This window comes from Oncorhynchus nerka, unplaced genomic scaffold (genome assembly GCF_034236695.1).
Source record: "Oncorhynchus nerka isolate Pitt River unplaced genomic scaffold, Oner_Uvic_2.0 unplaced_scaffold_1246, whole genome shotgun sequence".
NCBI classification, from domain to species: Eukaryota; Metazoa; Chordata; class Actinopteri; order Salmoniformes; family Salmonidae; genus Oncorhynchus; species Oncorhynchus nerka.
This window is the reverse complement of record NW_027040095.1, coordinates 67,615-93,235: the sequence shown is the minus strand read 5'-3', so window position 1 is coordinate 93,235 and position 25,621 is coordinate 67,615. Positions and strand designations below refer to the sequence as shown.

General features: G+C 48.0%; 1 protein-coding gene across 1 annotated transcript in view; it reads right to left on the bottom strand.

The window, feature by feature from the left end:
- The window catches only part of LOC115126873 (casein kinase I-like), a 55,813-nt gene extending 30,510 nt beyond the window's left edge, over positions 1 to 25,303 (bottom strand). The window contains exon 1 of the mRNA XM_065015866.1: positions 24,766 to 25,303. Within this exon, the coding sequence (XP_064871938.1) occupies positions 24,766 to 24,841 (76 nt within the window). The 5' untranslated portion in view covers positions 24,842 to 25,303. The remainder of the gene's footprint in view (positions 1 to 24,765) is intronic.
- Positions 25,304 to 25,621: the final 318 nt, after the last annotated feature.

Here is a 25,621-nt window from a genome sequence, read left to right as displayed (position 1 = left end):
TATAGACAGGTCAGTATCCTGGTACAGCCTGTGTAATGTTATAGACAGATCAGGATCCTGGTACATCCTGTGTAATGTTATAGACAGGTCAGTATCCTGGTACAGCCTGTGTAATGTTATAGACAGGTCAGTATCCTGGTACGGCCTGTGTAATGTTATAGACAGGTCAGGATCCTGGTACAGCCTGTGTAATGTTATAGACAGGTCAGGATCCTGGTACAGCCTGTGTAATGTTATAGACAGGTCAGTATCCTGGTACAGCCTGTGTAATGTTATAGACAGGTCAGTATCCTGGTAAGGCCTGTGTAATGTTATAGACAGGTCAGTATCCTGGTACGGCCTGTGTAATGTTATAGACAGGTCAGTATCCTGGTACGGCCTGTGTAATGTTATAGACAGGTCAGTATCCTGGTACAGCCTGTGTAATGTTATAGACAGGTCAGGATCCTGGTACAGCCTGTGTAATGTTATAGACAGGTCAGGATCCTGGTACGGCCTGTGTAATGTTATAGACAGGTCAGGATCCTGGTAAGGCCTGTGTAATGTTATAGACAGGTCAGGATCCTGGTAAGGCCTGTGTAATGTTATAGACAGGTCAGGATCCTGGTACAGCCTGTGTAATGTTATAGACAGGTCAGTATCCTGGTAAGGCCTGTGTAATGTTATAGACAGGTCAGTATCCTTGTACAGCCTGTGTAATGCTATAGACAGGTCAGTATCTTGATACAGCCTGTGTAATGTTATAGACAGGTCAGTATCCTGGTACAGCCTGTGTAATGTTATAGACAGGTCAGGATCCTGGTACAGCCTGTGTAATGTTATAGACAGGTCAGTATCCTGGTACAGCCTGTGTAATGTTATAGACAGGTCAGTATCCTGGTACAGCCTGTGTAATGTTATAGACAGATCAGGATCCTCCTGGTACAGCCTGTGTAATGTTATAGACAGGTCAGTATCCTGGTACAGCCTGTGTAATGTTATAGACAGGTCAGGATCCTGGTAAGGCCTGTGTAATGTTATAGACAGGTCAGTATCCTGGTACAGCCTGTGTAATGTTATAGACAGGTCAGTATCCTGGTACAGCCTGTGTAATGTTATAGACAGGTCAGTATCCTGATACAGCCTGTGTAATGTTATAGACAGGTCAGTATCCTGGTACAGCCTGTGTAATGTTATAGACAGGTCAGTATCCTGATACAGCCTGTGTAATGTTATAGACAGATCAGGATCCTGGTACAGCCTGTGTAATGTTATAGACAGATCAGTATCCTGGTACGGCCTGTGTAATGCTATAGACAGGTCAGTATCCTGGTACGGCCTGTGTAATGTTATAGACAGGTCAGGATCCTCCTGGTACGGCCTGTGTAATGTTATAGACAGGTCAGTATCCTGGTACAGCCTGTGTAATGTTATAGACAGGTCAGGATCCTGGTACAGCCTGTGTAATGTTATAGACAGGTCAGTATCCTGGTACAGCCTGTGTAATGCTATAGACAGGTCAGTATCCTGGTACGGCCTGTGTAATGCTATAGACAGGTCAGTATCCTGGTACAGCCTGTGTAATGTTATAGACAGATCAGGATCCTCCTGGTACGGCCTGTGTAATGTTATAGACAGGCCAGTATCCTCCTGGTACAGCCTGTGTAATGTTATAGACAGGTCAGTATCCTCCTGGTACAGCCTGTGTAATGTTATAGACAGATCAGGATCCTGGTACAGCCTGTGTAATGTTATAGACAGGTCAGTATCCTGGTACGGCCTGTGTAATGCTATAGACAGGTCAGGATCCTAGTAAGGCCTGTGTAATGCTATAGACAGGTCAGGATCCTGGTACAGCCTGTGTAATGTTATAGACAGGTCAGTATCCTGGTACAGCCTGTGTAATGTTATAGACAGGTCAGTATCCTGGTACAGCCTGTGTAATGTTATAGACAGATCAGGATCCTCCTGGTACAGCCTGTGTAATGTTATAGACAGGTCAGTATCCTGGTACAGCCTGTGGTTATAGACAGATCCTGGTACAGTGTAATGTTATAGACAGGTCAGTATCCTGGTACAGCCTGTGTAATGTTATAGACAGGTCAGTATCCTGGTACGGCCTGTGTAATGTTATAGACAGATCAGGATCATGGTACAGCCTGTGTAATGTTATAGACAGGTCAGTATCCTCCTGGTACGGCCTGTGTAATGTTATAGACAGGTCAGGATCCTGGTACAGCCTGTGTAATGTTATAGACAGGTCAGTATCCTGATACAGCCTGTGTAATGTTATAGACAGATCAGGATCCTGGTACGGCCTGTGTAATGTTATAGACAGGTCAGGATCCTGGTACAGCCTGTGTAATGTTATAGACAGGTCAGTATCCTGGTACAGCCTGTGTAATGTTATAGACAGGTCAGGATCCTGGTACAGCCTGTGTAATGCTATAGACAGGTCAGTATCCTGGTACGGCCTGTGTAATGTTATAGACAGGTCAGGATCCTCCTGGTACGGCCTGTGTAATGTTATAGACAGGTCAGTATCCTGGTACAGCCTGTGTAATGCTATAGACAGGTCAGTATCCTGGTACGGCCTGTGTAATGTTATAGACAGGCCAGTATCCTCCTGGTACAGCCTGTGTAATGTTATAGACAGGTCAGTATCCTCCTGGTACAGCCTGTGTAATGTTATAGACAGATCAGGATCCTGGTACAGCCTGTGTAATGTTATAGACAGGTCAGTATCCTGGTATGGCCTGTGTAATGCTATAGACAGGTCAGGATCCTAGTAAGGCCTGTGTAATGCTATAGACAGGTCAGGATCCTGGTACAGCCTGTGTAATGTTATAGACAGGTCAGTATCCTGGTACAGCCTGTGTAATGTTATAGACAGATCAGGATCCTCCTGGTACGGCCTGTGTAATGTTATAGACAGGCCAGTATCCTCCTGGTACAGCCTGTGTAATGTTATAGACAGGTCAGTATCCTCCTGGTACAGCCTGTGTAATGTTATAGACAGATCAGGATCCTGGTACAGCCTGTGTAATGTTATAGACAGGTCAGGATCCTGGTAAGGCCTGTGTAATGTTATAGACAGGTCAGGATCCTGGTAAGGCCTGTGTAATGTTATAGACAGGTCAGTATCCTGGTACAGCCTGTGTAATGTTATAGACAGGTCAGGATCCTGGTACAGCCTGTGTAATGCTATAGACAGGTCAGGATCCTGGTACGGCCTGTGTAATGTTATAGACAGATCAGGATCCTGGTACAGCCTGTGTAATGTTATAGACAGGTCAGGATCCTGGTAAGGCCTGTGTAATGTTATAGACAGATCAGGATCCTGGTACGGCCTGTGTAATGTTATAGACAGGTCAGGATCCTGGTACAGCCTGTGTAATGTTATAGACAGGTCAGTATCCTGATACAGCCTGTGTAATGTTATAGACAGGTCAGGATCCTGGTAAGGCCTGTGTAATGCTATAGACAGGTCAGGATCCTGGTACGGCCTGTGTAATGTTATAGACAGGTCAGGATCCTGGTACGGCCTGTGTAATGTTATAGACAGATCAGGATCCTGGTACAGCCTGTGTAATGTTATAGACAGGTCAGTATCCTGGTAAGGCCTGTGTAATGTTATAGACAGATCAGGATCCTCCTGGTACGGCCTGTGTAATGTTATAGACAGGTCAGTATCCTGGTACAGCCTGTGTAATGTTATAGACAGGTCAGGATCCTGGTACAGCCTGTGTAATGTTATAGACAGGTCAGTATCCTGGTACAGCCTGTGTAATGTTATAGACAGGTCAGTATCCTGGTACAGCCTGTGTAATGTTATAGACAGGTCAGTATCCTGGTACAGCCTGTGTAAATGGGACTAGTTTCTCTGGTAGGTGTGTAACAGACTCTATACATGTTATGTATCTAACCAAAACTTTCACTTCCCTCCCTTCACCTCGCTAATGCATTTACGTCTGTGTGTCCTACAGACAGATGTGTAGCGTGCGTGTCCTACAGACAGATGTGTAGCGTGCGTGTCCTACAGACAGATGTGTAGCGTGCGTGTCCTACAGGCCGATGTGTAGCGTGCGTGTCCTACAGGCCGATGTGTAGCGTGCGTGTCCTACAGGCCGATGTGTAGCGTGCGTGTCCTACAGGCCGATGTGTAGCGTGCGTGTCCTACAGGCCGATGTGTAGCGTGCGTGTCCTACAGGCCGATGTGTAGCGTGCGTGTCCTACAGGCCGATGTGTAGCGTGCGTGTCCTACAGGCCGATGTGTAGCGTGCGTGTCCTACAGGCCGATGTGTAGCGTGCGTGTCCTACAGACAGATGTGTAGCGTGCGTGTCCTACAGACAGATGTGTAGTGTGCGTGTCCTACCCTTAAATCACTCCTCATCCAGTAAATAAACATGATTGATTAGTAACCCTGCTAGTATAGCTGTCATTGTGGGTTAGTTAGTAACCCTGATAGTATCGACATGAAGGGTTAATGGTCAATGTGGGTTAGTTAGTAACCCTGCTAGTATCGACATGAAGGGTTAATGGTCAATGTGGGTTAGTTAGTAACCCTGCTATTATCGACATGAAGGATTAATGGTCAATGTGGGTTAGTTAGCAACCCTGCTATTATCGTCATGACGGGTTAATGATCAATGTGGGTTAGTTAGTAACCCTGATAGTATAGGTTAGTTAGTAACCCTGGTAGTATAGCTGTCAATGTGGGTTAGTTAGTAACCCTGATAGTATAGGTTAGTTAGTAACCCTGGTAGTAAAGCTGTCAATGTGGGTTAGTTAGTAACCCTGATAGTATAGGTTAGTTAGTAACCCTGGTAGTAAAGCTGTCAATGTGGGTTAGTTAGTAACCCTGATAGTATAGGTTAGTTAGTAACCCTGGTAGTAAAGCTGTCAATGTGACCACTCAGTCTTTTTGCACGCATTCAGTTACGGGAAAATATTGAAGCAAAATGCATTTAATTCTGTCGACCTCACCAACTGGAGGAACCAGTGATTCCCATTCCATCACCAACTGGAGGAACCAGTGATTTCCATGCCATCACCAACTGGAGGAACCAGTGATTTCCATGCCATGCAGAGATATTTAGAATAGTTTGTATTGGAGGAACCAGTGATACCCATTCCATCACCAACTGGAGGAACCAGTGATTTCCATTCCATGCAGAGATATTTAGAATCGTTTGTATTGAAGGAACCAGTGATTCCTATTCCATGCAGAGATATTTAGAATCGTTTGTATTGAAGGAACCAGTGATTCCCATTCCAGGCAGCCATATTTAGAATCGTTTGTATTGAAGGAACCAGTGATTCCATTCCATGCAGCCATATTTAGAATCGTTTGTATTGAAGGAACCAGTGATTCCCATTCCATGCAGACATATTTAGAATCGTTTGTATTGAAGGAACCAGTGATTCCTATTCCAGGCAGCCATATTTAGAATCGTTTGCATAGGAGGGGCCTGTATAGACTGATTGAAACATGTACAACTCAACAATGACAAACTATTCCCACTACATAACATAGACCTACTAAAATGTACCCAAACATTAACCACTACCCCCTTCATAACACACACGTCAGTGGGGAGGGCTGCAGGGGTTTGTGGGTACCCATCATGCTGTCTCAATGCTCCATTGGACATACCACCAGCCCATTTCCATCTAAATGGAGCTTCTCTATTGTTCAGGGGAGGGACAGGACACAGAAAATCTTGTCACACTCTGCTGCACTCAGGCTATGCTCACACACACACACGCTCTGAGGCTACGCACAAAACTATACACACACACAGACAACACTGCCTTTAGCATCGCTATGGAAAAGGAAAGGAGTCTCTCTCGGTTCACAGCACATTAGCATAATGGTTGTGACGGTGCAAGTCTAGACGTTCAGCTCTCCCCTATTCACGTCAGACGAGGCCAGCGAGGTTCACGCTCTGGCTGCAGAGCAACAGGCCTCTCTCCCTCGCCTCAGAAACACGCCTGGACAACAAACTCAATGACCTGCTCTTTTCAGATCCAGAGCATTCAGTCTATGTAGTGTGAACATATGAACAGGCCAACTAGCAAGTTGAGGTTGGGAAACACAGGAACGTGCAACAGCATAGAACACCAACCAAACAAACATGTTGTTCTGCTTCGAGGCTCCAACTCATCAACAAGAAAAGACTAGGAGGTCTCTCTCCCTCTCTCTCTATAAACACAACACCTGAAAATAAACTACACAGATTTCACTCGGTCTACACAAACAGGCCAACCTGCTTGTGAAACACAGAAACATACAACAGAACAAGAACACCTCTCCTTCAGCTCTAACTCATAAAGAAGAAAGGCTAGGAGGTTAGACGCTCTCTCTCTATAAACACAAAACGGTCAGGGTGTGGGTTATCTTGGCTAGGGATTCTGTAGGCATGACGTGAGACTCCGTTTTAGGGGAGCCGGTCAGGGTGTGGGTTATCTTGGCTAGGGATTCTGTAGGCATGACGTGAACGTGAGACACCGTTTTAGGGGAGACAGTCAGGGTGTGGGTTATCTTGGCTAGGGATTCTGTAGGCATGAAGTGAACGTGAGACACCATTTTAGGGGAGCCGGTCAGGGTGTGGGTTATCTTGGCTAGGGATTCTGTAGGCATGACGTGAACGCGAGACACCATTTTAGGGGAGCCGGTCAGGGTGTGGGTTATCTTGGCTAGGGATTCTGTAGGCATGACGTGAACGTGAGACACCGTTTTAGGGGAGCCGGTCAGGGTGTGGCTAGTCTTGGCTAGGGATTCTGTAGGCATGAAGTGAACGTGAGACACCGTTTTAGGGGAGCCGGTCAGGGTGTGGGTTATCTTGGCTAGGGATTCTGTAGGCATGACGTGAACGTGAGACACCGTTTTAGGGGAGCCGGTCAGGGTGTGGGTTATCTTGGCTAGGGATTCTGTAGGCATGACGTGAACGTGAGACACCGTTTTAGGGGAGCCGGTCAGGGTGTGGGTTATCTTGGCTAGGGATTCTGTAGGCATGACGTGAACGTGAGACACCGTTTTAGGGGAGCCGGTCAGGGTGTGGGTTATCTTGGCTAGGGATTCTGTAGGCATGACGTGAACGTGAGACACCGTTTTAGGGTAGCCGGTCAGGGTGTGGGTTATCTTGGCTAGAGATTCTGTAGGAATGACGTGAACGTGAGACACCGTTTTAGGGGAGCCGGTCAGGGTGTGGGTTATCTTGGCTAGGGATTCTGTAGGCATGACGTGAACGCGAGACACCGTTTTAGGGGAGCCGGTCAGGGTGTGGGTTATCTTGGCTAGGGATTCTGTAGGCATGACGTGAACGTGAGACACCGTTTTAGGGTAGCCGGTCAGGGTGTGGGTTATCTTGGCTAGAGATTCTGTAGGAATGACGTGAACGTGAGACACCGTTTTAGGGGAGCCGGTCAGGGTGTGGGTTATCTTGGCTAGGGATTCTGTAGGCATGACGTGAACGCGAGACACCATTTTAGGGGAGCCGGTCAGGGTGTGGGTTATCTTGGCTAGGGATTCTGTAGGCATGACATGAACGTGAAACATCGTTTTAGGGGAGCCGGTCAGGGTGTGGGTTATCTTGGCTAGGGATTCTGTAGGCATGAAGTGAACGTGAGACACCGTTTTAGGGGAGCCGGTCGTTATCTTGGCTAGAGATTCTGTAGGAATGACACGTGAGACACCGTTTTAGGGGAGCCGGTCAGGGTGTGGGTTATCTTGGCTAGGGATTCTGTAGGCATGACGTGAACGCGAGACACCATTTTAGGGGAGCCGGTCAGGGTGTGGGTTATCTTGGCTAGGGATTCTGTAGGCATGACATGAACGTGAAACATCGTTTTAGGGGAGCCGGTCAGGGTGTGGGTTATCTTGGCTAGGGATTCTGTAGGCATGACGTGAACGTGAGACACCGTTTTAGGGGAGACAGTCAGGGTGTGGGTTATCTTAACAGGAATGTGATACGTCTTGACAGATTGAGCAGGGAACGCTCCACTCCTACTCCTGCCCATACTGCAGGGGTGTGTGTGTAGACATGCTCAGACATCAAACTAGGAACTAGTTTGGAATCAAGGAATCAAACTTGGAACTAGCTAAAACCTGACCTATTGAAGCAATAAGGCCCGGGGAGATGTGGTATGTGGCCAAGATACCACGGCTAAGGTCTATTCTCAGGCTCGACACGGCTATATACCACAACCCCCCGAGGTGCTTTTACTGCTATTATAAACTGGTTACCAACAGAATTAACAGTACAAATATAATGGGGGTGGTGTAATATAATGGGTTCCTGCTGTGGTGGTGGTGTGTAATATAATGGGTTCCTGCTATGGGGGTGGTGTAATATAATGGGTTCCTGCTGTGGTGGTGGTGGTGTAATATAATGGGTTCCTGCTGTGGTGGTGGTGTAATATAATGGGTTCCTGCTGTGGTGGTGTTATATAATGGGTTCCTGCTGTGGTGGTGGTGGTGGTGTAATATAATGGGTTCCTGCTGTGGTGGTGGTGGTGGTGTGTAATATAATGGGTTCCTGCTGTGGTGGTAGTGTAATATAATGGGTTCCTGCTGTGGTGGTGGTGTAATATAATGGGTTCCTGCTGTGGTGGTGGTGGTGTGTAATATAATGGGTTCCTGCTGTGGTGGTAGTGTAATATAATGGGTTCCTGCTGTGGGGGTGGTGTAATATAATGGGTTCCTGCTGTGGTGGTGGTGGTGTGTAATATAATGGGTTCCTGCTGTGGTGGTGGTGTAATATAATGGGTTCCTGCTGTGGTGGTGGTGTAATATAATGGGTTCCTGCTGTGGTGGTGGTGTAATATAATGGGTTCCTGCTGTGGTGGTGGTGTAATATAATGGGTTCCTGCTGTGGTGGTGTAATATAATGGGTTCCTGCTGTGGTGGTGTAATATAATGGGTTCCTGCTGTGGTGGTGGTGTAATATAATGGGTTCCTGCTGTGGTGGTGGTGTGTAATATAATGGGTTCCTGCTGTGGTGGTGGTGGTGTGTAATATAATGGGTTCCTGCTGTGGTGGTGGTGGTGTGTAATATAATGGGTTCCTGCTGTGGTGGTGTGTAATATAATGGGTTCCTGCTGTGGTGGTGGTGTAATATAATGGGTTCCTGCTGTGCTGGTGGTGTAATATAATGGGTTCCTGCTGTGGTGGTGGTGATGTAATATAATGGGTTCCTGCTGTGGGGGTTGTGGTGTAATATAATGGGTTCCTGCTGTGGTGGTGGTGTGTAATATAATGGGTTCCTGCTGTGGTGGTGTAATATAATGGGTTCCTGCTGTGGTGGTGGTGGTGTAATATAATGGATTCCTGCTGTGGTGGTGTAATATAATGGGTTCCTGCTGTGGTGGTGGTGTAATATAATGGGTTCCTGCTGTGGTGGTGGTGTGTAATATAATGGGTTCCTGCTGTGGTGGTGGTGTGTAATATAATGGGTTCCTGCTGTGGTGGTGGTGTGTAATATAATGGGTTCCTGCTGTGGTGGTGGTGGTGTGTAATATAATGGGTTCCTGCTGTGGTGGTGGTGGTGTGTAATATAATGGGTTCCTGCTGTGGTGGTGGTGGGTTCCTGTGGTGTAATATAATGGGTTCCTGCTGTGGTGGTGGTGTAATATAATGGGTTCCTGCTGTGGTGGTGGTGTAATATAATGGGTTCCTGCTGTGGTGGTGGTGTAATATAATGGGTTCCTGCTGTGCTGGTGGTGTAATATAATGGGTTCCTGCTGTGCTGGTGGTGTAATATAATGGGTTCCTGCTGTGGTGGTGGTGGTGTAATATAATGGGTTCCTGCTGTGGTGGTGGTGGTGGTGGTGTAATATAATGGGTTCCTGCTGTGGTGGTGGTGTAATATAATGGGTTCCTGCTGTGGTGGTGGTGTAATATAATGGGTTCCTGCTGTGGTGGTGGTGGTGTAATATAATGGGTTCCTGCTGTGGTGGTGGTGTAATATAATGGGTTCCTGCTGTGGTGGTGGTGTAATATAATGGGTTCCTGCTGGGGGACTTAAATGTAAATGATGTAAATGTGGTGGTGGTGGTGTAATATAATGGGTTCCTGCTGTGGTGGTGTAATATAATGGGTTCCTGCTGTGGTGGTGGTGGTGTAATATAATGGGTTCCTGCTGTGGTGGTGGTGTAATATAATGGGTTCCTGCTGTGGTGGTGGTGTAATATAATGGGTGCTGTGGTGGTGTAATATAATGGGTTCCTGCTGTGGTGGTGGTGTAATATAATGGGTTCCTGCTGTGGTGGTGGGTGTAATATAATGGGTTCCTGCTGTGGTGGTGGTGGTGTGTAATATAATGGGTTCCTGCTGTGGTGGTGGTGGTGTGTAATATAATGGGTTCCTGCTGTGGTGGTGGTGGTGTGTAATATAATGGGTTCCTGCTGTGGTGGTGTGTAATATAATGGGTTCCTGCTGTGGTGGTGGTGTAATATAATGGGTTCCTGCTGTGCTGGTGGTGTAATATAATGGGTTCCTGCTGTGGTGGTGGTGGTGTAATATAATGGGTTCCTGCTGTGGGGGTTGTGGTGTAATATAATGGGTTCCTGCTGTGGTGGTGGTGTGGTGGGTAATATAATGGGTTCCTGCTGTGGTGGTGGTGTAATATAATGGGTTCCTGCTGTGGTGGTGATGTGGGTGCTGTGGTGGTGGTGTAATATAATGGGTTCCTGCTGTGGTGGTGGTGTAATATAATGGATTCCTGCTGTGGTGGTGTGGGGTGGTGGTGGTGTAATATAATGGGTTCCTGCTGTGGTGGTGGTGTAATATAATGGGTTCCTGCTGTGGTGGTGGTGTGTAATATAATGGGTTCCTGCTGTGGTGGTGGTGTGTAATATAATGGGTTCCTGCTGTGGTGGTGGTGGTGTGTAATATAATGGGTTCCTGCTGGTGGTGGTGGTGTGTAATATAATGGGTTCCTGCTGGTGGTGGTGTAATATAATGGGTTCCTGCTGTGCTGGTGGTGTAATATAATGGGTTCCTGCTGTGGTGGTGGTGGTGTAATATAATGGGTTCCTGCTGTGGTTGTGGTGTAATATAATGGGTTCCTGCTGTGGTGGTGGTGTGTAATATAATGGGTTCCTGCTGTGGTGGTGGTGTAATATAATGGGTTCCTGCTGTGGTGGTGTAATATAATGGGTTCCTGCTGTGCTGGTGGTGTAATATAATGGGTTCCTGCTGTGCTGGTGGTGTAATATAATGGGTTCCTGCTGTGGTGGTGGTGGTGTAATATAATGGGTTCCTGCTGTGGTGGTGGTGGTGGTGGTGTAATATAATGGGTTCCTGCTGTGGTGGTGGTGTGTAATATAATGGGTTCCTGCTGTGGTGGTGGTGTAATATAATGGGTTCCTGCTGTGGTGGTGGTGTAATATAATGGGTTCCTGCTGTGGTGGTGGTGGTGTAATATAATGGGTTCCTGCTGTGGTGGTGTAATATAATGGGTTCCTGCTGTGATGGTGTAATATAATGGGTTCCTGCTGTGGTGGTGGTGTAATATAAATGGGTTCCTGCTGTGGTGGTGGTGTAATATAATGGGTTCCTGCTGTGGTGGTGGTGGTGTAATATAATGGGTTCCTGCTGTGGTGGTGGTGGTGTAATATAATGGGTTCCTGCTGTGGTGGTGGTGTAATATAATGGGTTCCTGCTGTGGTGTGGTGGTGGTGGTGTAATATAATGGGTTCCTGCTGTGGTGGTGGTGTAATATAATGGGTTCCTGCTGTGGTGGTGGTGTAATATAATGGGTTCCTGCTGTGGTGGTGGTGGTGTAATATAATGGGTTCCTGCTGTGGTGGTGGTGGTGTAATATAATGGGTTCCTGCTGTGGTGGTGGTGGTGTAATATAATGGGTTCCTGCTGTGGTGGTGGTGGTGTGTAATATAATGGGTTCCTGCTGTGGTGGTGGTGGTGTGTAATATAATGGGTTCCTGCTGTGGTGGTGGTGTAATATAATGGGCTCCTGCTGTGGTGGTGGTGGTGTGTAATATAATGGGTTCCTGCTGTGGTGGTAGTGTAATATAATGGGTTCCTGCTGTGGTGGTGGTGGTGTGTAATATAATGGGTTCCTGCTGTGGTGGTGGTGGTGTAATATAATGGGTTCCTGCTGTGGTGGTGGTGTAATATAATGGGTTCCTGCTGTGGTGGTGTAATATAATGGGTTCCTGCTGTGGTGGTGGTGTAATATAATGGGTTCCTGCTGTGGTGGTGGTGTAATATAATGGGTTCCTGCTGTGGTGGTGGTGTAATATAATGGGTTCCTGCTGTGGTGGTGGTGTAATATAATGGGTTCCTGCTGTGGTGGTGGTGGTGTGTAATATAATGGGTTCCTGCTGTGGTGGTGGTGGTGGTAATATAATGGGGCTGTGGTGGTGGTGGTGTGTAATATAATGGGTTCCTGCTGTGGTGGTGGTGGTGTAATATAATGGGTTCCTGCTGTGGTGGTGGTGGTGTAATATAATGGGTTCCTGCTGTGGTGGTGGGTGTAATGGGTTCCTGCTGTGGTGGTGGTGTAATATAATGGGTTCCTGCTGTGGTGGTGGTGGTGTGTAATATAATGGGTTCCTGCTGTGGTGGTGGTGGGTGTAATATAATGGGTTCCTGCTGGGGGTGGTGGTGTAATATAATGGGTTCCTGCTGTGAGGTGTAATATAATGGGTTCCTGCTGTGGGGGTGGTGGTGTAATATAATGGGTTCCTGCTGTGGTGGTGGTGTAATATAATGGGTTCCCTGTGGTGGTGGTGTAATATAATGGGTTCCTGCTGGTGGTGGTGGTGTGTAATATAATGGGTTCCTGCTGTGGTGGTGGTGGTGTAATATAATGGGTTCCTGCTGTGGTGGTGGTGGTGTGTAATATAATGGGTTCCTGTTGTGGTGGTGGTGTGTAATATAATGGGTTCCTGCTGTGGTGGTGGTGTAATATAATGGGTTCCTGCTGTGGTGTGTAATATAATGGGTTCCTGCTGTGGTGGTGGTGTAATATAATGGGTTCCTGCTGTGGTGGGTGTAATATAATGGGTTCCTGCTGTGGTGGTGGTGTAATATAATGGGTTCCTGCTGTGGTGGTGGGTGTGTAATATAATGGGTTCCTGCTGTGGTGGTGGTGGTGTAATATAATGGGTTCCTGCCAACCCTGGTGGTGGTGTGTAATATAATGGGTTCCTGTTGTGGTGGTGGTGGTGGTGTGTAATATAATGGGTTCCTGCTGTGGTGGTGGTGTAATATAATGGGTTCCTGCTGTGGTGGTGGTGGTGTGTAATATAATGGGTTCCTGCTGTGGTGGTGGTGGTGTGTAATATAATGGGTTCCTGCTGTGGTGGTGGTGGTGTGTAATATAATGGGTTCCTGCTGTGGTGGTGGTGGTGTGTAATATAATGGGTTCCTGCTGGTGGTGGTGGTGTAATATAATGGGTTCCTGCTGTGGTGGTGGTGGTGTAATATAATGGGTTCCTGCTGTGGTGGTGGTTGTGTAATATAATGGGTTCCTGCTGTGGTGGTGGTGTAATATAATGGGTTCCTGCTGTGGGGGTGGTGGTGTAATATAATGGGTTCCTGCTGTGGTGTGTAATATAATGGGTTCCTGCTGTGGGGGTGGTGGTGTAATATAATGGGTTCCTGCTGTGGTGGTGGTGTGTAATATAATGGGTTCCTGCTGTGGTGGTGGTGGTGTAATATAATGGGTTCCTGCTGTGGTGGTGGTGGTGTGTAATATAATGGGTTCCTGCTGTGGTGGTGGTGTGTAATATAATGGGTTCCTGCTGTGGGGGTGGTGGTGTAATATAATGGGTTCCTGCTGTGGTGGTAATATTGGGTTCCTGCTGTGGGGGTGGTGGTGTAATATAATGGGTTCCTGCTGTGGTGGTGGTGTAATATAATGGGTTCCTGCTGTGGTGGTGGTGGTGTGATGGGTTCCTGCTGTGGTGGTGGTGGGTCTAATGGGTTCCTGCTGTGGTGGTGGTGGTGTAATATAATGGGTTCCTGTTGTGGTGGTGGTGGTGGTGTGTAATATAATGGGTTCCTGCTGTGGTGGTGGTGTTGTGTAATATAATGGGTTCCTGCTGTGGTGGTGGTGTGATATAATGGGTTCCTGCTGTGGTGGTGTAATATAATGGGTTCCTGCTGTGGGGGTGGTGGTGTAATATAATGGGTTCCTGCTGTGGGGGTGGTGGTGTAATATAATGGGTTCCTGCTGTGGTGGTGGTATAATATAATGGGTTCCTGCTGTGGTGGTGTAATATAATGGGTTCCTGCTGTGGTGGTGGTGGTGTAATATAATGGGTTCCTGCTGTGGTGGTGGTGGTGGTGTGTAATATAATGGGTTCCTGCTGTGGTGGTGGTGTGATAATGGGTTCCTGCTGTGGTGTGATAATGGGTTCCTGCTGGTGGTGGTGGTGGAGGAATATAACTGTGGTGGTGTAATATAATGGGTTCCTGCTGGTGGTGATAATGGGTTCCTGCTGTGGGGGTGTAATATAATGGGTTCCTGCTGTGGGGGTGTAATATAATGGGTTCCTGATGGGGTGGTGTAATATAATGAGGAGGAGAAGAGGAGAGCTGGAAAGAGAGGACAGAGAGGGAGAGAAGGACAGGAGGACCTGAGATGGTTTGTTGAGGGTAACTGAAGCTGGTATGACAGGACAGAGAGGGGAGAGAAGGACAGAGGAGGAGATGGAGTGTGTTGAGGGTAACTGAAGCTGGTATGACAGGACAGAGGAGGAGATGGAGTGTGTTGAGGGTAACTGAAGCTGGTATGACAGGACAGAGGAGGAGATGGAGTGTGTTGAGGGTAACTGAAGCTGGTATGACAGGACAGAGAGGGGAGAGAAGGACAGAGGAGGAGATGGAGTGTGTTGAGGGTAACTGAAGCTGGTATGACAGGACAGAGGAGATGGAGTGTGTTGAGGGTAACTGAAGCTGGTATGACAGTTGGACATTTGTTTCACTGTGTGAAATGGACGGGAGTGTTACACCAATTGACTGGCTAACAAAACCCCTATTATTTCTCAACACTGAGCTGCTTATTTCAAGAAGGGTAGAAAGTAGAGCTTTCTTCAGCCAGCCAAATGAACAGTCTCTCTACTCCGCTCTCCCTCCCCTCTCTCTTCATAGCCTGGAGGCAGCTGGCCCTCATTTATCCCCCAACCCTCCTAGTCTCTTCCCTGTCCCTGCTTATCTCTCCCTGTTCTGGGACTCAGTAGGGGTGAGGGCTTGGGGGGGATAGACTATCTGCAATCATGTCATCCATTAGAGGAACACAGAGATCCACAGGGCTGGGTGGTAATCAGAGCCCATGTCATGTTATGCTATCAGAGTGAGGAGAGGGAGGGGGAACCAACGTCAGTCTAGTAAAAACACCACGTGTCCAAACATTGAACACAAACACACTAAAACTGCATCGATGTTTTGTAAATGTTGGCCACTTCTCAAAGTAAAAAAAACGACTTAACTAGGTAATTGTCAAAGATTAGCGTGATAGATTGTTACCTTTGCTAAACTTCTTCAATTGGATAATATGAATACAATGAGAGAGAATTCCATATTCAGATGCAGCTGAAACATGTACAACATGAAGCCAAGTAAAACCTTCAGTTTACAGGAACTTTGTCCTCCGTCTAACGGCACGTGACAACAACAGAAAGAGGATGAAACACGTTCCTGTCTGGTCAGGACAGACCTATAGGGGGAGAGGTCTCAACCACCTGGTGGTGATTATAGACCTCTGGTCAGGAGAACAGACCTATAGGGGGAGAGGTCTCAACCACCTGGTGGTGATTATAGACCTCTGGTCTGGTCAGGAGGAGATAAACCACCTGGTGGTGATTATAGACCTCTGGTCTGGTCAGGAGGAGATAAACCACCTGGTGATTATAGACCTCTGGTCTGGTCAGGAGGAGATAAACCACCTGGTGATTATAGACCTCTGGTCTGGTCAGGAGGAGATAAACCACCTGGTGGTGATTATAGACCTCTGGTCTGGTCAGGAGGAGATAAACCACCTGGTGGTGATTATAGACCTCTGGTCTGGTCAGGAGGAGATAAACCACCTGGTGGTGATTATAGACCTCTGGTCAGGAGGAGATAAACCACCTGGTGGTGATTATAGACCTCTGGTCTGGTCAGGAGGAGATAAACCACCTGGTGGTGATTATAGACCTCTGGTCAGGAGGAGATAAACCACCTGGTGATTATAGACCTCTGGTCAGGAGGAGATAAACCACCTGGTGATTATAGACCTCTGGTCTGGTCAGGAGGAGATAAACCACCTGGTGGTGATTATAGACCTCTGGTCAGGAGGAGATAAACCACCTGGTGATTATAGACCTCTGGTCTGGTCAGGAGGAGATAAACCACCTGGTGATTATAGACCTCTGGTCTGGTCAGGAGGAGATAAACCACCTGGTGGTGATTATAGACCTCTGGTCTGGTCAGGAGGAGATAAACCACCTGGTGGTGATTATAGACCTCTGGTCAGGAGGAGATAAACCACCTGGTGATTATAGACCCCGGGTCTGGTCAGGAGGAGATAAACCCCCTGGTGGTGATTATAGACCTCTGGTCTGGTCAGGAAAACAGACTGTGAGCTCATCTGTTTCTTGGCAGGTTTTACAGAGCAGGGCCGTGTTGTTCCACTGCACAGAACTTGGAGGTGGGGGGGCTGGGGACAAGCATGTGGTATTGATCAGCCCAAGCCCCAGAGCATAACACTGGCATGTACAGTACACCTGCTGAAACACACCATAGCTATGTACCAGCACAGATCCCAGACCTGGTGTAAAACCTTGGAGACCAGAACTCGAGTGCAAAACACCCACCAGCCTCAATGCTTGCACACAAACACATTCCCAGCTCTCAAAGTAGGGCCACAACAGGTCAGCTTCCCCGGGTGTGAAGAGCTCGGACAACTTTATACAAGTCCTTTAAGTAGATGAACACACCGTGTGAGTTTGTGTAACACAGTTTAGTCACTGATTTACAGACTAGGAGTTGGAGCGATGCCAGGTAATGTTGCAACAGCGTTTTAAAGATCACTTAACAACACATTATGTTAGTAGTGGAGGGACTGGGGGGAGAGAGAGATGGATGACTGTTAGAATTTCTGTCAGGAGTTTGTAAACACTGGTGTTCCAGCTGAGTTCTCTGCTCTCTATTGGTTGGTTGGTGTTCCAGCTGAGTTCTCGGCTCTCTATTGGTTGGTTGGTGTTCCAGCTGAGTTCTCTGCTCTCTATTGGTTGGTTGGTGTTCCAGCTGAGTTCTCTGCTCTCTATTGGTTGGTTGGTGTTCCAGCTGAGTTCTCTGCTCTCTATTGGTTGGTTGGTGTTCCAGCTGAGTTCTCTGCTCTCTATTGGTTGGTTGGTGTCCCAGCTGAGTTCTCTGCTCTCTATTGGTTGGTTGGTGTCCCAGCTGAGTTCTATGCTCTCTATTGGTTGGTTGGTGTCCCAGCTGAGTTCTCTGCTCTCTATTGGTTGGTTGGTGTCCCAGCTGAGTTCTCTGCTCTCTATTGGTTGGTTGGTGTCCCAGCTGAGTTCTCTGCTGATTGGTTGGTGTCCCAGCTAGTTCTATGCTCTCTATTGGTTGGTTGGTGTCCCAGCTGAGTTCAAATTGGTTGGTTGCAGATAGTTCTCTGCTCTCTATTGGTTGGTGTTCCAGCTGAGTTGATTGGTTGCCACAGCCAACAGCCAACAGTAGGGCTGGGACAACAACATCCTGACACAGACAAACATTACATCAGCTATTTTCAAGTAAACCTGTCACAAAACCAACAACTCCTAGTCTTATTCATGACCCAGAACACTTATTCTTGTTTTTCAGGAGAAATGTGATATACATCATTTTTTTATAATACATTTTACATAACCTAAAACAGATAGATGATCAATGCCTGTATTTTATTTAACCTTTATTTAACTAGGCAAGTCAGTTAAGAACAAATTCTTATTTTACAATGACGGCCTACCCCGGCCAAACCCCGAATTGTGAGCCGCCCTATGGGACTCCCAATCACAGCCGGATGTGATGCAGCCTGGATTCGAACCAGGTACTCTTGGTACTGAGATGCAGTGTCTTAGACCACTGCGCCACTCGGGAGGCTATACCAAAAGGCCAGCCAGCCCAAACCAAATAACACAAACTGCTTGTCAATAAGCAGCCTAGTTGGCTCTAATTCACTGGCTGGTTTTAGCCAGCCCTCATCTAATCCAGTTACAACCTGGTTCAGTGATACAGCCTCCACCTAGTGTAAGCCAATGGGATCATCACGGAGAACATACGTTCTAGCTTGTCTTACTTCACTTCCTGGACAGCTTCCCATAACACATACAGAGAGGACTCAAAATAATATCAAATGCATTTGGGGGGGGGGGGGGGTTGACTAGTATAGTACGTTCCTGCACAGCTGCAATGTTGGGTGCACCCTATTCCCTATATAGTGCACTACTTTGAACCAGGGCCATTAAAAGTAGTGCACTAAATAGGGAATAGGGTGTCCTTTGGGATGCACATTGAGAAAGTGTCACCCTGTTGAACTACATCCCAGTTCTCCAATCACAGGCCAAACACTGACCTCATCCTCACGTCTCGTTGCCTATAACAACACACACACACCAGGTCTATACAGGACCAGGAACACAGAACAGAACACAGCACGCTACCGAGACCCTTAAGAGATTCCAGCTGTGTTCAAAACCATGATTACCTCAACACACACACACATACAGTCAGAGACATACACACTCACCATTACACACATAGACAGACACACAGGGGATAGAACATGATTACACCAGTGTATGAAGTGAACCAGAGTGAGCGGCCTTCCATCCATCTTCTATCTACTCATGAAAGCAAACAGCTACAGGGGTTGTAGGAGAGAAACAGGATACTTATTAGCTTAGTGCCAAATGGCACCCTTTCCCCTAAATAGTGCACTGCTTATGACCATACAGGGGGCCATTTGGGACTCAGCCAATGGCGATGGATCAGGTAGTTGTGTCTGAACAGGGCATTAAGAGCAGCTGGCTGTAACAATAACTCTCTGGCTCCAAGGACATCTCTGTTCTGCCCTTCTCCGTGTCCGCAAATGGCACCCTATTCCCTATGTAGGCCCTGGTCAATAGTAGTGTACTACATAGGGAATAGGGGGCCCGTTTGGTACGTACCCTGCGACATCATTACATCACATACATCTCACAACAGGGGCTTTGGTGGAGTGGTCTGTTACAACGTGCAAGACACAAAGAGACACACACACAGTTCTCACAGGGAAAAGGAATGTTGTGTGTGAATGAGGTAAGGGACAGGTCTTCCATTCTGACCCCAACTAAAGGGTCAACTAGTTAAGGAAGAGTAAACTATTTGATTTCTTTCAGAATTGAGAATTGAGAGCTCGGGTGAAGGCTGAGAGCGTCAGAGCTCGGGTGAAGGCTGCGAGCGTCAGAGCTCGGGTGAAGGCTGCGAGCGTCAGAGCTCGGGTGAAGGCTGCGAGCGTCAGAGCTCGGGTGAAGGCTGCGAGCGTCAGAGCTCGGGTGAAGGCTGAGCGCGCCAGAGCTCGGGTGAAGGCTGAGCGCGCCAGAGCTCGGGTGAAGGCTGAGCGCGCCAGAGCTCGGGTGAAGGCTGAGCGCGCCAGAGCTCGGGTGAAGGCTGAGCGCGCCAGAGCTCGGGTGAAGGCTGAGCGCGCCAGAGCTCGGGTGAAGGCTGAGAGCGCCAGAGCTCGGGTGAAGGCTGAGCGCGCCAGAGCTCGGGTGAAGGCTGAGAGCGCCAGAGCTCGGGTGAAGGCTGAGAGCGCCAGAGCTCGGGTGAAGGCTGAGAACGCCACAACTCGGGTGAAGGCTGAGAATGCCACAACTCGGGTGAAGTAGGAGAACGCCACAACGCCACAACTCAGGTGAAGGCGGAGAACGCCACAACTCAGGTGAAGGCGGAGAATGCCACAACTCAGGTGAAGGCGGAGAACGCCACAACTCAGGTGAAGGCGGAGAACGCCACAACTCAGGTGAAGGCGGAGAACGCCACAACTCAGGCGGTGAACGGCTCGGGGAGAACGCCACAACTCAGGTGAAGGCGGAGAACGCCACAACTCAGGTGAAGGCGGAGAACGCCACAACTCAGGTGAAGGCGGAGAACGCCACAACTCAGGTGAAGGCGGAGAACGCCACAACTCAGGTGAAGGCGGAGAACGCCACAACTCAGGTGAAGGCGGAGAACGCCACAACTCAGGTGAAGGCGGAGAACGCCACAACTCAGGTGAAGCGTTCTGAATCTAGTTGGAAGATTCCTGGAAGCCGATGATGGAATAAGGCAATTTAGGGGAAATTACCTGAATTTTACAACGCTACCCAAGAGGGAGTGAAATTCAGACCTCCACCAAGAAGACATCTGACAGCAACACATTGTAAGCAGCATGTAGGCTGGCTTCTCCACAGGTACAGCTGTTGCTGTGAGAGCAGCTAATCTACCAACGGGGATGTACTGTACAAACATGCAATAAAGAGATCGCTCACGTCGCCACAGGTTGAACATCACTTCTGTGTGTGTGAGCTGCCAGGCTGCCTACGCCCTTATTAAAGACCAGGGGTGTTTCTCTATAGTCTAGAATGGCTTCCTCTCATCAATGTGAGACAGGCCACGTCCCAAATTTAACTATATTCCCTATATAGTGCACTACTTTTGAACAGGGCCCATAGAGCTGTGGTCAAAAGTAGTGGACAATATAGGGAATAGTGTGAAATGTGGATTTGGGAAGCACCCTGTGTCAGGACACAGTCACTGACACCAACACACCAGTGTTATCATTGTTCTGCGTCGCTCTGCAACAGAGCACATTACGGTCATATTATATAACTAGGTAATGGTGGTGACCTACACAAGACACCAGCAGTCCTGACAGACACACTGGAGACAACAGTCAGAGTCTCCAGCAGAACAACACAACCTGGGTCTTGTTCAGTTGGCACGAAGGACGAAGCGTTAGAAAATTAGGTGAAACTAGGAGGTTCTATCTGTAGCTGTCCAATAACAAATGCTTGTTTTGTGCCCGAACGAACACAACCCCAAACCTGAACACAGAGGACAGCCACGGTTCTTTTTTACCCCTTTTTCTCCCCAATTTCATTGTATCCAATTGGTAGTTACAGTCTTGTCCCCTCGCTGCAACTCCCGTACAGACTCGGGAGAGGCGAAGGTCGAGAGCCGTGCGTCCTCCGAAACACAACCCAGCGAAGCCACACTGCTTCTTGACAGAATGCCCACTTAACCCGGAAGCCAGTCGCACCAACGTGTCGGAGGAAACACCGTACACCTGGCGATCGTGTCAGCTGTCATGCTCCCTGCCCGCCACAGGAGTCGCTAGAGCACGATGCGACAAGGACATCCCTGTCAGCCAAACCCTCCCCTAACCAGGATGACACTGGGCCAATTGTGCGCCGCCCCATGGGTCTCCCGGTTGCGGCCGACTGCGACAGAGCCTGGACTCGAACCCAGAATCTCTAGCGGCACAGCTAGCACAGCGATGCAATGCCTTAGACCACCGCACCACTCGGGTGCGGGACAATAGAGCCCCTGAGTCCTGGTTCCAGGACAATAGAGCCCCTGCTCCTTCAACCCTGGCTCCAGGACAATAGAGCCCCTGCTCCTCCAACCCTGGTTCCAGGACAATAGAGCCCCTGCTCCTCCAACCCTGGCTCCAGGACAATAGAGCCCCTGCTCCTCCAACCCTGGCTCCAGGACAATAGAGCCCCTGCTCCTCCAACCCTGGCTCCAGGACAATAGAGCCCCTGCTCCTCCAACCCTGGTTCCAGGACAATAGAGCCCCTGCTCCTCCAACCCTGGCTCCAGGACAATAGAGCCCCTGCTCCTCCAACCCTGGCTCCAGGACAATAGAGCCCCTGCTCCTCAACACTGGCTCCAGGACAATAGAGCCCCTGCTCCTCCAACCCTGGTTCCGGGACAATAGAGCCCCTGCTCCTCCAACCCTGGTTCCGGGACAATAGAGCCCCTGCTCCTCCAACCCTGGTTCCAGGACAATAGAGTCCCTGCTCCTCCAACCCTGGTTCCAGGACAATAGAGCCCCTGCTCCTGCTCCTCCAACCCCGGTTCCAGGACAATAGAGCCCCTGCTCCTCCAACCCCGGTTCCAGGACAATAGAGCCCCTGCTCCTCCAACCCCGGTTCCAGGACAATAGAGCCCCTGCTCCTCCAACCCTGGTTCCAGGACAATAGAGCTCCTGCTCCTCCAACCCTGGTTCCAGGACAATAGAGCCCCTGCTCCTCCAACCCTGGTTCCAGGACAATAGAGCCCCTGCTCCTCCAACCCTGGTTCCAGGACAATAGAGCCCCTGCTCCTCCGACCCTGGTTCCAGGACAATAGAGCCCCTGCTCCTCCGACCCTGGCTCCAGGACAATAGAGCCCCTGCTCCTCCAACACTGGTTCCAGGACAATAGAGCCCCTACTCCTCAACCCTGGTTCCAGGACAATAAGGGGCAAGGTCGGCGGTCAATCATGACAAACTACAGACAGATTTCGAAATCGACCCCTAGCCTCCTACACTGCCGGCTGACCCCTAGACTCCTACACTGCCGGCTGACCCCTAGACTCCTACAGTGCCGGCTGACCCCTAGACTCCTACAGTGCCGGCTGACCCCTAGACTCCTACAGTGCCGGCTGACCCCTAGACTCCTACAGTGCCGGCTGACCCCTAGACTCCTACAGTGCCGGCTGACCCCTAGACTCCTACAGTGCCGGCTGACCCCTAGACTCCTACAGTGCCGGCTGACCCCTAGACTCCTACAGTGCCGGCTGACCCCTAGACTCCTACAGTGCCGGCTGACCCCTAGACTCCTACACTGCTGGCTGATTCCAAATCAACCCCTAGACTCCTACACTGCTGGCTGATTCCAAATCAACCCCTAGACTCCTACACTGCTGGCTGATTCCAAATCAACAACTAGAATCCTACACTGCTGGCTGATTCCAAATCAACCCCTAGACTCCTACACTGCTGGCTGATTCCAAATCAACCCCTAGACTCCTACACTGCTGGCTGATTCCAAATCAACCCCTAGAATCCTACACTGCTGGCTGATTCCAAATCAACCCCTAGACTCCTACACTGCTGGCTGATTCCAAATCAACCCCTAGCCTCCTACACTGCTGGCTGATTCCAAATCAACCCCTAGCCTCCTACACTGCTGGCTGATTCCAAATCAACCCCTAGCCTCCTACACTGCTGGCTGATTCCAAATCAACACCTAGCCTCCTACACTGCTGGCTGATTCCAAATCAACCCCTAGCCTCCTACACTGCTGGCTGATTCCAAATCAACCCCTAGCCTCCTACACTGCTGGCTGATTCCAAATCAACCCCTAGACTCCTACACATTAGTGCTTCATGTAGCCTGGGGCAGAAAGAATTGGATAGGCCCTGAAGCCTGCCAGTGGGCAAGGTGGTGGAGTCCTTAATATATAGCTAATTATCCAGTCCTTTCAGCGCAATAATACGTGGCTAGGAGGCATATTCAGCAGTGCACACTGTAACAAAACGCTTTGCAAAAGAAAATGTATATTATTTTATAATAATGTTGTCGTTTTTAATCTAGTTTGGTTTGCGGTGTTGTTAAAACCAGAGTGACAAGTGATCCAACTAGGTCTAGCCCAGTTGTTGTTTGCAAGTAAAACAAATGAGGTAAGTGAGGGTATGAGCCCTTATCATAACCTACCCTGATGGAAGTTGGACACACACACAGGCCTGCATCAGTTTCTGTGTCACAAACATGACCTTGCTCTATCTCACCCCCAATGAATCAGCTGAAGCTGAATGAAGGAAAATAATCAATGAAAAACAGACAAAATACCATCCATCATGTTATCTAGGTTAGGCCACGGACAGTTTGTAATGTCCATGCATTTGATTTGATAATGTCTTATCAACTTGTTAGGCCCCTATCCACCTGGACCTGAGGCCAGTTTGATCTCAGCTGAGAGTCGAAAGGGATGAGCAGCAGCACTTTCATCCATACACTACATACAAACCACCAGAACATGTCATAACATGGCCAATCTGACAACTAGTAGCGACGACAGTCAATAGGGATTGGAGTAGATAGCTGATACAACAACACTCCAATGAAAATAGTGTTCCGCGCAGTTCCATCGCGTTAACGTTTTCAAGAGGGACTGATAACAACTGAAATTCATTACACACAGTTATATTATAATACCGGTGGTGAACATGTTGAGAGATCAGTCAATACAATATATGTCAAGTCAGCCATTGCCTCTGGCAGATCGTGAGTTACCAGTCAAATTGGACATTTAGAGACACTATATTCAGCTTTGGTACTTAGCTTATCGTTACAGACAGACAGCTTCCTGGTTGACTTCTGCACAACCAAACGTTGTCTCTCTCTGTAGCTTGACAAAAGGTCGACAGCATTGGACTTAAAACCTTTCCAGCTGGCTTAGCTAGTGGTTATGATCACCCAAATGAAGGTGGTTTATATCACCAACAAGAACAATTGACGTGTGTAGTATCTCATAGATATACTCTGATAAAAATATCTGCGCATTGATAAGTTACATTCAAACGGGACAATGTGTTCCAACGTTTGCTAGAATCAGCTGGTGAAAACGGAACAGCTGACGTTGGATCGAGTCTACCGTTGGAGTTATTAGCCAGCTAGCAAATGCCATGTAAGCTTGCTATAAACAATGTTTAAAAAAAGCTAAAATAACAGATGAGGAAAATAAATACTATTAACTGTTTTATATTAGAAACTTACCCAAATAAATATCTCCAAACGAACCACTTCCAATTTTTCTGCCCAGTCTGTATCGGTTTCCCACTCTCAATTCCATGATTGACAATTTATAGCTAGCAAGCTAGCTCAAAATCCACAAAAAAAATGTTTCAGGCAAAAGTCCCAAAAAGTTTTAGTCCAAATATATTTTTTAAAGGCAAAATTATTTCCAAAAAAAGGTTATTTTTCTCTCTCTTCTTTCTGCTTCCCGTAGTCTATCTATCCGGATATAGTAACACTGTCCCTAGCTACAATCCAACAAACTATCTTTCACCTCTCTTTTTAAAACAATCCTAATGTCATAAAATCATAATACTGGGTTTGTTTTGACGGTTAACGTGTGTAGTTTATGCTCTTGCTATTTTCGATATCATCCCGATTTGCTTTTCCCGAAGATGAAGATGGATTTTGAAGACGTTGCCCTTGTATTTTTTTGCTATGTTCTTTCACCACTGTCTCTGCGTCTGGCTTTTTCCACATAGTTAATATGCGACTTCTCGTCGTTCAGCAATCTGTTGTACGTCGGTGTCGTCACTTCCCTTAGCAACGGCTGGCCATGGTAAATATCTGGCATGGGGGAGGGGAGCTGGGGCTGGGAAGGGCTTGCCTTGACACAATAACAACAAAGCCAGGGTTGAATCAATTTCCTTTGTCCAGTATGACATGTAAAAGCTAGCATGAGTATTATCTAACTGTCATGTTCACAGTGTGTTTGTCGTTTTTAATAACCTCTACAACAAGCTTTTATGTTGCGATGAAATTATTGCACAGTATATTGAGACACACATCAATCTACAGTTATTTTTTTAATGTATTTAATTAATCAACATTGTGTAAT